At 40.0% G+C, this 13,488-nt stretch overlaps 1 protein-coding gene across 5 annotated transcripts in view; it reads left to right on the top strand.

Moving 5' to 3' along the window:
- tcf12 (transcription factor 12) overlaps positions 1 to 13,488 on the top strand; it is a 332,010-nt gene that overhangs the window by 220,230 nt on the left and 98,292 nt on the right. For 4 of the 5 annotated variants that reach the window (XM_060853128.1, XM_060853126.1, XM_060853131.1 and 1 more), the window contains one exon: positions 9,373 to 9,512. In XM_060853128.1, the coding sequence (XP_060709111.1) occupies positions 9,373 to 9,512 (140 nt within the window). The remainder of the gene's footprint in view (positions 1 to 9,372; positions 9,513 to 13,488) is intronic. The other variant, XM_060853127.1, reaches the window with a different exon arrangement.

Below are 13,488 nucleotides of genomic sequence, written 5' to 3'. Positions count from 1 at the left end.
CTCTTGCATTCAATTCCCCTTACAGTAAACCATAGCATTTATTAGCTTTCCTGATAACTTTGTTGTACTTGCATATGAACCTTCTGTGTTTTATGTGCTAGGGCACCTAGATATCTCTGCATCTCAGAACTCTGCAACCTCTCACTATTTAGATAAAATTTTAAAATTACTTTCCAGCCAAATGCCATTTACGCTCCTTTTTCACATTGTACTCCATAAAAAGCTGAGGCCTCAATACCGATCCATGTGGCATATCACTCATGACAACCTGCCAGCTTGAAAAAAAACACTTAACTCTACTCTCTGCTTCCTGTTAGCAAGCTAATGTTGTTTCCATGCCTATATGTTAACCCCTGCACCATGAGCTTTTATTTTACACAATAAAAGTTTTGATGTGGCATCTTGCCTTAAACGGCTGTAATGCTAGTTTGAATGTATAGGTACAGGGGTCTTGAGTCCAACTTGCAAATGGAGTGCGTCTGGAAATGAGTGAGTGAATTTGGTGAAGTTGAGAAGGAAATGCTCCTTTTTCTACCTCTTGCACCCTTTAGTATTTGAGTTTTACTTCAGTCCAGTGGAGCAAACTGGTGAATAACTCAAGTTAATTCTGTTTCTAATAAATAAATTGTAAATTAAGGTATGACAAGACAACTTGGCTCAGTGGAATGTGCAACCTGTGGCATGTGGGAAACCATGGGTGCAGGAAGTGTCACGAGCTGCAGAAATATGAGCTCTGAATTTCAGTACTTGATTGTGGCTGAAGTCACTCTGGTGATCCACAAAACCAGTTGTTAGCTTAGTTAACGAGTTTGTTATGTTAAAGAAGATGCAGCCAGATATGGAGTTAGGAACCATGAGTCGGTTTAAGAGAACCAGGCAATTAGTGAAGAGATGAATCCCCTTGCTAACTGTTTTTCCATTTTGGATACTGCTAAGGGTGATGATTCCTTATATTAGTAAAGCCAGAGCCATGTTTGTGTCACAACTCTAAGCTCATCTTTCAAGATGGGAGGAAGAAGAGTGGTAGTGACACAAGATTTGTTAGGGAAACAGGCAGGTGTTTTTTGGGTATCTACATGACTCCAGGATGGTATGTTGCCTCCCTAGCATCATGATCAAAGATGTTATGGGACAGCTGGAAGGCATTCTTCAGCGGAGACTGAACAGCCAGAGGTCATGGTCCACATTGGTACCAACAATATAAATAAGAAGAGGGATAAGTGTCTGACAGCAGATTTTAGGCAGCTCGGCAAGCGATTAATAAATAAGACCTCAAAAGCTGTGATCTTAAGACCATAAGATCTAGGAGTGGAAGCATGGCCATTTGGTTCATTGAGTCCACTCTGACATTTAATCATGACTGATGGGTGTTTTAGTTCCACTGACCTGCACTGCCCCTGTAGCCCTTAATTCCTTGTGAGAGCGAGAACGTATCAATCTCTGCGCTGAAGACATCCAACATCCCGGCCTCCACTGTGCTCTGTGGCAATGGATTCCACAGGCCCACCACTCTCTGGCTGAAGAAATGTCTCCTCATTTCCGTTTTAAATTGATCCCTCTAATTCTAAGGCTGAGTCCACGGCTCCTAGTCTCCCACCCTAAGGGAAACAATTTCCCAGCGTCCACCCTTTCTAAGCCATGCATTATCTTGTAAGTTTCTATTCATCTCCCCATAACCTTCTAAACTCTAATTAATACAATCCCAGGATCCTCAGCCGATCATTGTATGTTAGGCCTACCTTTCCGGGGATCATCCATGTGAATCTCCGTTGGACACGCTCCAGTGCCAGTATGTGCTTTCTGAGGTGTGGGGCCCAAAATTGGACACAGTATTCTAAATAGGGCCTAACTAGAGCTTTGTAAAATCTCAGAAGCGCATCGCTGCTTTTATATTCCAACCCTCTTGAGATAAATGACAACATTATATTTGCTTTCTTAATCACGGACTCAACCTGCAAATCAACCTTGAAAGAATCCTGGGTTAGCACTCCCAGATCCCTTTGTACTTTAGCGTTATGAATTTTCTCACCATTTAAAAAATAGTCCGTGCATGTATTATTTTTTCCATAGTGCAAAACCTCACACTTGCTCATGTTGAATTACATCAGCCATTTCCTGGGCCACTCTCCTGAACTGTCTAAATCTTTGTGCAGCCTCCCCACCTCCTCAGTGCTACCTGCCCTGTCTGCCTAACTTTGTATCATCGGTGAACTTCGCCAGAATGCCTCCAGTCCCTTCATCCAGATCATTAATATATAAAGTGTACAGCTGCAGCCCCAATACTGAACCCTGTGGGACCCCACTTGTCATCAGCTGCCATTCCAATAAAGAACCTTTTATCCCATTCTCTGCCTGCTGTCAGACAGCCAATCCCCAATCCATGTCAGTAGCTCACCTAAAACACCATGGGCCCTCACCTTACTCAACAACCTCCTATGAGGCACTTTATCAAAGGCCTTTTGGAAGTCTAGATAGATGACATCCACTATATTTCTCTGGTCTAACCTACTTGTTACCTCTTCAAAGAATTCTAACAGCTTTGTCAGGCACGACCTCCCCTTACTAAATCCTTGCTGACTTGTTCTAAACCAACCCTGCACTTCCAAAAATTTAGGAATTTCATCCTTAACGATGGAGTCTAGAATTTTACCCACAACAGAGGTTAGGCTAATCGACCGATAATTTTCTATCTTTTGTCTTGATCCTTTCTTGAATAAGGGGGTTACAACAGTGATTTTCCAATCATCTGGAACTTTCCCTGACTTCAGTTATTTTTGAAGATCACAGTCAGCACCTCCATTATTTCCTTAGCCACCTCTCTCAGAACTCTAGGATGTAACCCATCGGGGCCAGGAGATTTATCGATTTTTAGATCTTTCAGCTTTTCTAGCACTTTACCTTTTGTAATGGCTACCATGCTCAACTCTGCCCACTGATTCTCCTTAATTGTTGGAATATTACTCATGTCTTCCATTGTGAAGACTGACACTTAGTAAGTTCTTCAGTTATTTCCTTATCTCCTAGCACTAGCCTTCCAGCATCAATTTGATGTGGCCCAATTTTGACTTTTGCCTCTCATTTGTTTCTTATGTATTGAAAGAAACTTTTAATATTACTGGCTAGCTTACCTTCATGTTTGATCCTCTCCTTCCTTATTTCTGCCTTTGTTACCCTCTATTTGTTTTTGCAGTCTTCCAAATCTCTGATTTTGCAGTGCTCTTGGCCACTTTATAGGCTCTCTGTTTTTCTTCGATACATTTCCTGACTTCCTTTGTCAGCCATGGCTGTCTGACCCATCCCCAAATAATCTTTCTTTTCTTTGGGATGAACCGCAGTACTGTGCCCTCAATTACATCCGAAACCCCTGCCATTGTTCCTCTACTGTCTTTCCTGCTAGGCTCTGCTTCCTGTCGATTTTCTTCGGTTCCTCTCTCATACCCTTGTAATTACCTTTATTTAACTGTAACACCATTACATTCAATTTTGCCTTCTCTCATTCAAACTGTAGACTGAACTCTACCATATTATGATCGCTATCTCCTAAGTGTTCCCTTACTTTAAGATCTTTTATAAAGTCTGGCTCATTACATAGAACTAAGTCCAGGATAGCTTGCTCCCTTGTGGACTCCATCACAAGCTGTTCCAAAAAGCCATCCTATAAGCATTCCATGAATTCCCTTTCTTTGGATACACCGGTAACATTGCTTACCCAGATTATTTGCATATTGAAGTACCCATGATCATGTGACCTTGTCTTTCTGACATGCCCTATCTATTTCCTGGTACATTTTGCATTTTGTCAGTAACAAGACGGCATACGTTTAAAGTTTGAACTAGAAGGCTAAGAAGGGTAGTTGAGGAGCAATTCTTTCACCCCATGGGTCATGCAAGTTTGGAACTCACTGCCTGAAAGGATGGGTGATGCAAACATTTATAACATTTAATTTTATTTGGATAGTCACTTGTGTGTTGCCATAGTCTCCCTGGCTGTGAGCCTAGAGTGGAAGAATGGGATTAATGTAGTCAGATCTTTGTTGACTGGCTTGGGTGTGATGGGCCTAACGGCGTCTCTCTTTGCTGTAAATGTTTGTTGCAGCCCCTTGAACCTATTCTGCTCCAGTCTGAAGGCAGATGAAATGTAAATTGCAGTCACTGATGTGGTTACAGTGTGAACAAGACGAGGAACCAAATATTCAAAGCTATTTATCATTTAGGTCACAAAGGGGGTAGGCGAGGACATTTGATGAGCATCAAGATCAAATCATTGGTGAGAAAATGCCTTGGATCAAAGGAACATGGTCTAAAATCAGTTTGGGTGGAGTTGAGTAATAGCAAGGAGTAGCAAACATTGGTGATTTTTTTTGGGATATGACATTTGAGGTGTACATGATGTGTGTAATGCAGTATGAATAGGTAGATTCAGTTTATGTATAGGCTGGATAGACATAATCAGCACTTAGGCTGTGGAGGATGAATTTCTAGAATGCACTTGAGATGGGTTTCTGGAGCGGTAAATGAAGAATTAACTAGGGATTTGAGGATCTTTAATTGTACAATGCGAAGGGGTTAATTTCAGATTTCCAGCGTCTGCAGTATGTTGCGTTTAATTAATAACCTTACTGTAATGGAATCTGTGGGAAATAGCAACTATTATGAATAAATTTTACATGTAATACAGTTAATTCTGAAACTTTGGTTTTTAATCTGAAAGAAATTGTGATGGCATTAGGAGCAAATTAGCTATGGTGGATTGGGAAGATATGCCAAAAGATTTGACAAATATGCAATAGCAAGTATTTAAAGTAGTACTACATGATTGACAAGAACAAGGGGTCAATGATTTATAAACATCCGACTTGGGAACACTTGTATTTATGGTACAATGCCAGACAGGGGTGAAATTTTAAATACCAATATATACACATTCCCTAGACTTACAAATTCAACTTGTAATTGAAGCCTTCTAAAATCCAAAATACACCACATTCACTGGTTTTCTTCAACCTACACTACAAATAATATCCTTCATAAACTTCAACAGATTTATTAAACATGATTTTCTTGCCGTAAGTCAGGTTGACTTTGGCCAACCCAATCATCATTTCCTATGTAATAAAAAGGTCTGGACAAGAAGCAGCTATGGAGAGAGAAGCAGAGTTAGTGTTTCAAGGCCAGTGAATGTTCTTCAGAATCATGTCCAAAAAAGTGTCATTGGACTTCAAGTGTTAACTCCGCTGCACTCTCTGCAGATGCTGCCTGACTTGTTGAGTTTCTCCAGCAGTTTTTGTTATTATTAAAGATCTCCAGGATTTGTCATTATTTCCGAAGTGTTTAGTTATGCTGAACTTATATAAAGTGCTAATCAGATCTTCAGTTGGAGCTTCTATCATTTCAGAAGTGGTATGAACACATCAAAGAGATTGCAGAAGCATTTAAGAGAATGATTCCAGGGATGGGAAATTTCCACTATAAAAATTGATTAGACAAGTTGAGAATACTTTCCTTGGACAGGAGAAGGCCAAATGGAGATTTGGTTAAAGTTTGCAAAATCATGACAGAGTGCACAAAGTTGATGGGGAGAAACTATTCCTGCCCATGAAAGGATGAAGAACCAGTGCAAACAAAATTGGCATGTTTTGCAACAAGAGCAAATATATGGTCCCACCTGCATATAAATCAACTTGCAAATGGATTCAAGGACCGAACTTGTTTAGAACCCAGAAATTGCCTGTATTCATTCCTCAAGCAATCTCAATGGAAGAAGCAAAATGGCTGTGGCTAAAATTAGAGAAAGGAAATGGCTAATAAATTGACTGGGAAAAGTGTTAAGCCTGAGGGTTAGGAGAAATTTAAAATTCAGCAAAGAATGACCCAGAAACCAATAAAGGAAAACGTGTGAATGTTAGTGAGCGAGAACCTTCGAGGTTAACTGTAAAAACTCCCTTAGGTATGTGAAAAGGAAAAGGTTAGCAAGGACAATTGTGAACCAATTGCAGGTAGAAATAGGAGCATTTTTAATGGAGAATCGGGAAATGGTGGAGGAACTAAACAATCTTTTGTGTCTGTCTTACGGAGCAAGATGCAGAAAATATCCAAGAAAAAAGAGTAAAGAACGTGTCAAAAAAGCGGAACTGACTAAAATTACCATTAATAGAGTCATAGAGATGTACAGCATGAAAACAGACCCTTCAGTCCAACCCGCCCATGCCGACCAGATATCCCAACCCAATCTAGTTCCACCTGCCAACACTTTCCCCATATCCCTCCAAACCCTTCCTATTCATACACCCATCCAAATGCCTTTTAAATGTTTCAATATACTAACCTCCTCCACTTCCTTTGGCAGCTGATTCCGTACACGTGCCACCCTCTGCGGGAAAAAGTTGCCCCTTAAGTCTCTTTTATATCTTTCCCCTCTCACCCTAAACCTATGCCCTCTATTTCTGGACTCCCCCACCCCAGGAAAAAGACTATGTCTATTTATCCTATCCAAGGCCCTCATGATTTTATAAACCTCTATTAGTCTCCAATGCTCCAGGGAAAACAGCCTCAGCCTATTCAGCCTCTCCCTCTAGCTCAAATCCTCCAACCCTGGCAACATCTTTGTAAATTATTTTTGAACCCTTTCAAGTTTCGCAACATCTTTCCGATAGGAAGGATACCAGAATTGCACGCAATATTCCAACAGTGGCCTAACCAATGTCCTGTACAGCAGCAACATGTCCTCCCAACTCCTGTACTCAATACTCTGACCGATAAAGGAACGCGTACCAAGCATTGTCTTCACTATCCTATCTACCTGCAACTCCACTTTCAAGGACCTGTGAACTTGCAGTCCAAGGTCTCTTTGTTCAGCAACATTCCCTAGGACCTTACCATTAAGTGTATAAGTCCTGCTAAGATTTGCTTTCCCAAAATGCAGCACCTCACATTTATTTGAATTAAATTCCACCTGCCACTCCTCAGCCCACTCGTCCAACTGATCCTGTTGTAATCTGAGGTAACCTTTGATGACCACTACACATCCAACTTTGGTGTCATCTGCAAACTTACTTGCTATACCTCTTATGGCCACATCCAAATCATTTATATAATTGACAAAAAGAAGTGGACCGAGCATCAATCCTTGTGGCACTCCACTGGTTTTGATTTGAGGACATTTTGATTTATTACCAATCTCCTGCATTTTCCCCATACCCTTGCATGTTACTTTTATTTTAATAATCATCTGATACCTTTTAAATGTCTCAATTGAACTCAGCACAAACATGTTTCCAGGCAGTGGATTCCATACCTAAACTACGTGTTGTGTGGAAAAATCTTTATTACCTCACATTTGCTCCTGTTGCAAAGCACACCAATCTTGTTTGCACTGGTTCTTGATCTTTTCGTGAGCAGGAATAGTTTCTCCCCATCTACTTTGTGTGCACGCTGTCATGATTTTGCGACCTTTCATCAAATCTCCACTCGGCCTTTTCCTGTCCAAGGAAAGCATTCTCAACTTGTCTAATCAATTTTTATAATTGAAATTTCCCATCCCTGGAATCATTCTCTTAAATGTTTCCGTAATCTCTTCGATGTGTTCATATCATTTCTGAAATGATAGAAGCTCCAGCTGAAGGTCTAATTAGCACTTTATATAAGTTCAGCATAACCTCTTTGTTCTTGAACTATTGTACAGTCTCTCCATGTTCTTTGCATTAAAATGGAGCACCTTACACTTCTGCACATTGAACTTAATCATCTACATGTCTGCAACACTCCATCAACTTGTCTACCTCTTTTTAGAATTTGACTCTGTCTTCCTATCTAGTGGGAAAAATGTCAGAATCTGTGACAATGAATTGGATAACTAAACACTTGGGAAATAATGACAAAGTACTGTGAATCCTGGAGATCTTTAATAATAACAAAAAGTGCTGGAGAAATTCAGCAAATCAGGCAGCATCTGTAGAGAGAGCAGTGGAGTTAACACTTGAAGCCCAGTGACACTTTTGTTTTGGACCTGATTCTGAAGAGCATTCACTGGACTTGAAATATTAATTCTGCTTCTCTCTCCAGCGATGATGCTTATCCTGACTCTTTTATTATGCAGTAAATAATGGTTGGGTTGGCCAAAGTCAACTTGATTTATGGTAGGAAGATAATGTTTGATAAATCTGTTGAAGTTTATGGAGGATATTATTGGTAATGTAGGTTGAAGAGAACCAGTGAATGTAGTGTATTTTGTATTTTAGAAGGCTTTTGGTGAGGTAACATAGGAGAGTTTAGTGAGCAAAATTAGAGGAAATGGAACTGGGTAAAACAGTATTATAGATTGGAAAGTAGCTGAAAATGTGTTGCTGGTTAAAGCACAGCAGGTCAGGCAGCATCCAAGGAACAGGAAATTCGACGTTTCGGGCCAGAGCCCTTCATCTTTCCTGGCTCTGGCCCGAAACGTCGAATTTCCTGTACCTTGGATGCTGCCTGACCTGCTGTACTTTAACCAGCAACACATTTTCAGCTGTGATCTCCAGCGTCTGCAGACCTCACTTTTTACTCGTAGATTGGGAAGTAGTTAACAAACAAAGCAGAGTTAACAGGTAACTCTTATGATAGGCTGTTCCTAGTGAGGCACCACAGAGATCTTTACTGGAGGCACAGCTGTCCATAATCTATTTTAAATTATTTGGATGTCAGGACCAAATTCAATATTTCCAAATTTGTTAATGACTCAAAGCCAGGTGGAAATTTAAGTTATGCAGAAGATGTAGGGAAGTTTCAATGGACTTAGGCTAAGTGAATGGAGAAGATAGCAGATGGAATATAACTTGGATAATTAGCAATGAGGTAGATGATCCACTCTCATTGAATTGAATGGCTGTACTGTCTTGATGGGCTGAATGGCTTACTCCTGTTCCTAAGTAGACGGAAAGCTGGGCAGCATCAGGAGAAGTCACCATTTCTTCAGGTCCTGAAGAACGGTTATACCCGAAATGTTGACCTATCCATCACCTGATGTTGCCTGGCTTGCTGTGTTCTCCCAGCCTCCTGTTCGCCTACTTTGGAATCCAGCATCTGCAGTGTTTTTTGTCTCTACTCCTGTTCCTGTGTAACCTGCATTCGAATTAAAGTGATAATTTCCAAATAAATTAACACTCTTGAAATTTGGAAATTTCACTTATTAAAGCAAAGATGTCGTGGTCCGCACCCATTTAAAGTGAATGTTTTTCCTTCCAAAAACCGATCATGATGTTGTTTATGGATCAATGTCATGATTGTACATAACCTGTCTTTTCTCAACTGTGTTTGGTAGAATTAGATACCAAATACAAAAACTTAAACTTTTTCAATTAAACTTCATTAATAAAATATCTTTTGTCCCCTACTTAGAAGGAAATCACAGTTCTTCTGATCTTTGGAATTCAACAAATGGAATGCATCAGCCAAGTTATGGAGGAATGTTGGGAAGCTCTTCCTCTCATGTCTCTCAGTCTAGCAGCTATAGCAGTCTGCATACGCATGATCGCTTGGTAAGGATAAATTGACTTCTTCAGTTAACTTTTCTTGCATGCATTCCACAGTGCGTTAAAAGCTAGTTAGGTTTTAGGTATCTACTGAAGCATTTCAGTGTCGATGTCTATAAAGGTACAAAGGGTTTAATCTGTCCATTTCAATAATTCCTCAAAATGTATGTGATTGAAACTACTTATTCATGTATTCAGTAGGCTGAATACAAGTTCAACATCAGTTGTTTTATCTTTTAATATGGAAAGACATCCTTAGGTGTTCATATGATTTCAAGTAAGCGACTTTGCAAAAATGAAAGCATGTGCAATTTTGGCAACCTATTTATATTCATAGCGAATTGTTTAAGAAGTGCTCAGCAGTAAGAATAATGGGTATAAAATCTAATTGTAGAATAATGTGTCCAGGAATTGATAGTGAGCCTCAGCATTTCACAATAATTATTAATGACTGAAATGAAAACATTGATCTTCAAATTTGCTGATAACTCCAAATAGAGTAGTAAGTACTTTGAATGTGAGCAGGATGTAGCGGGTGTTGATGGATTGATTAGCCTAATTTATTTTAGGTGGAATTCAGTGTAAGATATATGAGGGCATCCAACTTGGAAATAAGAAAGCTAGAGTATCTTCTATGTGATGAAAAGCTACAAACTGCTGGGGAATAGGTCGTAAGAGTAAATGTACAGATACTGCGAAAAACTAGTGCATAGATTCAAGAAGTTGAGTGCAGGTCGCATTAACAAACCAGCTTTCTATTCAATTAAATGTTTAAGAACAAGGAGTGATCAAAGAAGGATGTTTAAGATGATAGAAGAATTAGATAGAGAGAAACTACTTCCCATCATTTCTCTTCCCTCTCTCCTTCTGCTATATCTCCCCCAACACGCACAAAAGAAAAAAAATTAAAAACTGCTGAGGATTGCTGATGGACATTTTCAATCTGAGATTGATAATTTTGTTGGGTAAGGACATTAAGGAATGTGGAATCAAGGTTGGTATATTTTTAAGATGCTAATCATTCATGATCTATTTTAATACTGGAACAGGCTTAAGGGCTTGAATAGTCTACTCCTCTTCCTATGCTCATGTCACTGGATCAAAGGAACATTATGAAGAGGGTTGTTTGGTGAAAGAAAGAGGTTATACGAAGAAATGGGTAATTTTAAAAAAATACATTAATTAGATGTGGATACTGCATGTATAGCTGGCACTTATTGATCATTGCCTTATTGTCGTTGAGGAGATGTTATTAAATTGCCTTCTGCAGTTTTATTTAGTGGAAGTATTCCCACAGTCGAGATGTGGTGCTGGAAAAGCGCAGCAGGTCAGGCAGCATCGGAGGAGTAGGAGAATCAGGAATGATGAAGGACTTATGATCGAAACGTGATTCTCCTACCCTCGGATGCTGCCTAAGCTGCTGTGCTATTCCAGCTCTGATCTCCAGCATCTGCAGTCCTCACTTTCTCCAAAGTATTCCCACAGTGCAGTTGGGTGAAGACTTCCAGGATTTTGATTGAACTACTGTGAAGGAAGCATGATATATTTCCAAGTGTGGATGATGTGAGACTTCAAAGAAGTGACAGTGTTCCAATGTGCCTTGTGTCTTTGACCTAGTCTGGAGAAGCTTTGGGTTTCAGAGCTACTTTGGTGAGATATTCAGTTCTTGTAAAAGCTAGACACTGCAGTCACACTGGCTTGTGATGATGCATTGGGTACCAATAAAGCAAGCTGGAAGGTTTGGAGATTGCTGTGTGGCTGGAGCTGTGCGCACACACATGGAGATTTTTCATCGCATTCCTGGTGTGTGCCTTCTTTTGAAGAGCATAAGAAATTGGAGCAGCAATGGACCATAGACCATTCACCACCCTCAGAGGAAGGTAATTCCTCCACATCTCAGTCTGCCTCTTGTTACTGTGTCCCCTGGTTCTAGACTGTCAACCTGCACCCTTAGCCAGTTAAACAAATATTCCTGCATTTATCTTGTCAATTGCTCTATTAGAATTTCATATGTTTGAATTATTTCACTATCTTTCTTTTAAACTCCAGAGAATATAAGTCCGGTATATGTAATATTTGCATTCAGGACAATGCCCCTGGAATTATTTTGGCAAATCTTCATTGCATTATTCTTATCGCAATTATATCTTTCCCTAAGTCAAGACGCAAACCTGTTATAAAACCTCTTCATGCTTACACTGAAATCCTCTTGCAATGAAAGCCAATATGGCTTCTTTATAAAACAAAGAAATCCAGGTGCTGATGATCTAAAACAAAAAAAAATTAGAAATTGCCTGAGAAACTGAGCAGGTCTTGAAGAATCATGGAGAGAAAACAGATTTAACGTTCGAGACTAAGGACCCTTCCTCTGAACCCTTTCTTTATTGCTTGGTAGACTTGCATGTTAAATTTCAGTGATTACTGAATGAAGCAAACGTGCAAACATGCCCTTGAGAGGTCCAGGACTCCCACTTCTCGCCATCTGTTTTTCTGACCAAAATGGATAACCTCTCATTTCTCCACATTGTGTTCATCTGCCAAATCTTTGACCACATAGATTTTTCAAACCTTCTAGAAGCATCTTTTCATGCTCCTCATAATTTTCACATCATTTCGTTAACTGTGAACATGTGGTGTGCAAAGTCTATGCAACACTATGTATAATTCTCATACCCAGTTCCTTGATATAAATTGTGACTAGCTGTTGTCGATTATGCAAAGTCTTTGGAGAGTCAGGTGGTGAGATGCTCACCATAGAATGATTAATATTTGACTTGTTCTGTATCCACAGTATTTGTGACTGGTTCAACTAAGTTATTGGTCAATTGCTGCCCCACCCCAACCTACCTCCACTAAAATGCTGAAAAATATGTTGGGTTCCGTATTAGTCTTAAATGTTAGGGAGGCGTTTACCATCTCCATGTTGGATGTGGTTAATGTTTGGTAATTGATGACCTGGATATTATTTGGCATTTATCAGCCCAAGTTTGAATGTTGTCTCAATCTTGCCTCATGGACTGCATAATTCCTTGGCGAGTTGTGAATGATGCTGAATATGCTGCAGTATTCCTTTTCTATCATATGATGGAGAGAAGGCCATTGTTGAAGCAGCTGAAGGTGGTTGGCATCAGACACTACCCTGAGGGAACTTTTGCAGTGAACTCATGAGGCTGAGATGATTAGCTTGTAACAACTGAAACTATTGTCCTTTGAGTTAAGCTGGAACTCCAGCCAGTGAAGATTTCTTTCCCCTGCTTTGCACTTGGTTAAGTGCCTTGATGTCAAGGGCAGTCACTTTAATTTGGCCAAAAGTCTAATGTAGCCTGAAGCCCAAGTAGCTTTTGCTGAATTCAAACTGAGGAGATTGTTGCTGACTAAGTGCAACTTGAAAACTCACACAATACCAGGTTATAGACCAACAGATTTATTTGGAAGCACTAGCTTTTGGAGCGGTGCTCATTCATCAGGTAACATCAGTGCAACTTGCTAGCACTGTCAGTGGGGCCTTCCATCATTTTACTTATGATTGAAAGCTTGGCTATGTGGTGGTAATTGGCCAAACTAGACTTTTCTGCTTTTTGTAGACTGAGCACACCATAAGAGGTTTCCAATTTGTCAGGCACATAGACAGAATTAGAAAGCTGTTCAGGGAAGAAATTGGAGAGAATGGGCTGACTGCATGGTTTCAATGGTAAAATGTTTCTGAATGGTAATTAAGGTTGAGCAATATATGCTGACCTTGCCAATGTGTTCACTTCCAAGAATGAATGAAAAATAAAGTCTGGAATCGGAGGATTGGTGATTTCACAGGGGTACAAGGTTGTGTGTGTGGTGGGTGGGGGTGGAGGGGGGGAGGTGGGTTGTGCGTGGCGCATCAGAAGAAGGGGAGAGGGAATATAGGCATTTTAAACATGAGGACAAAATCTCTGGCATTGAGGTCTGAGATTCTATATATATTGACAGTGGGATCCGATGTGGGTAA

The sequence above is a fragment of the Hemiscyllium ocellatum genome, chromosome 39 (assembly GCF_020745735.1).
Source record: "Hemiscyllium ocellatum isolate sHemOce1 chromosome 39, sHemOce1.pat.X.cur, whole genome shotgun sequence".
Classification (NCBI taxonomy): domain Eukaryota; kingdom Metazoa; phylum Chordata; class Chondrichthyes; order Orectolobiformes; family Hemiscylliidae; genus Hemiscyllium; species Hemiscyllium ocellatum.
This window is presented reverse-complemented; position numbering and strand designations above follow the sequence as displayed.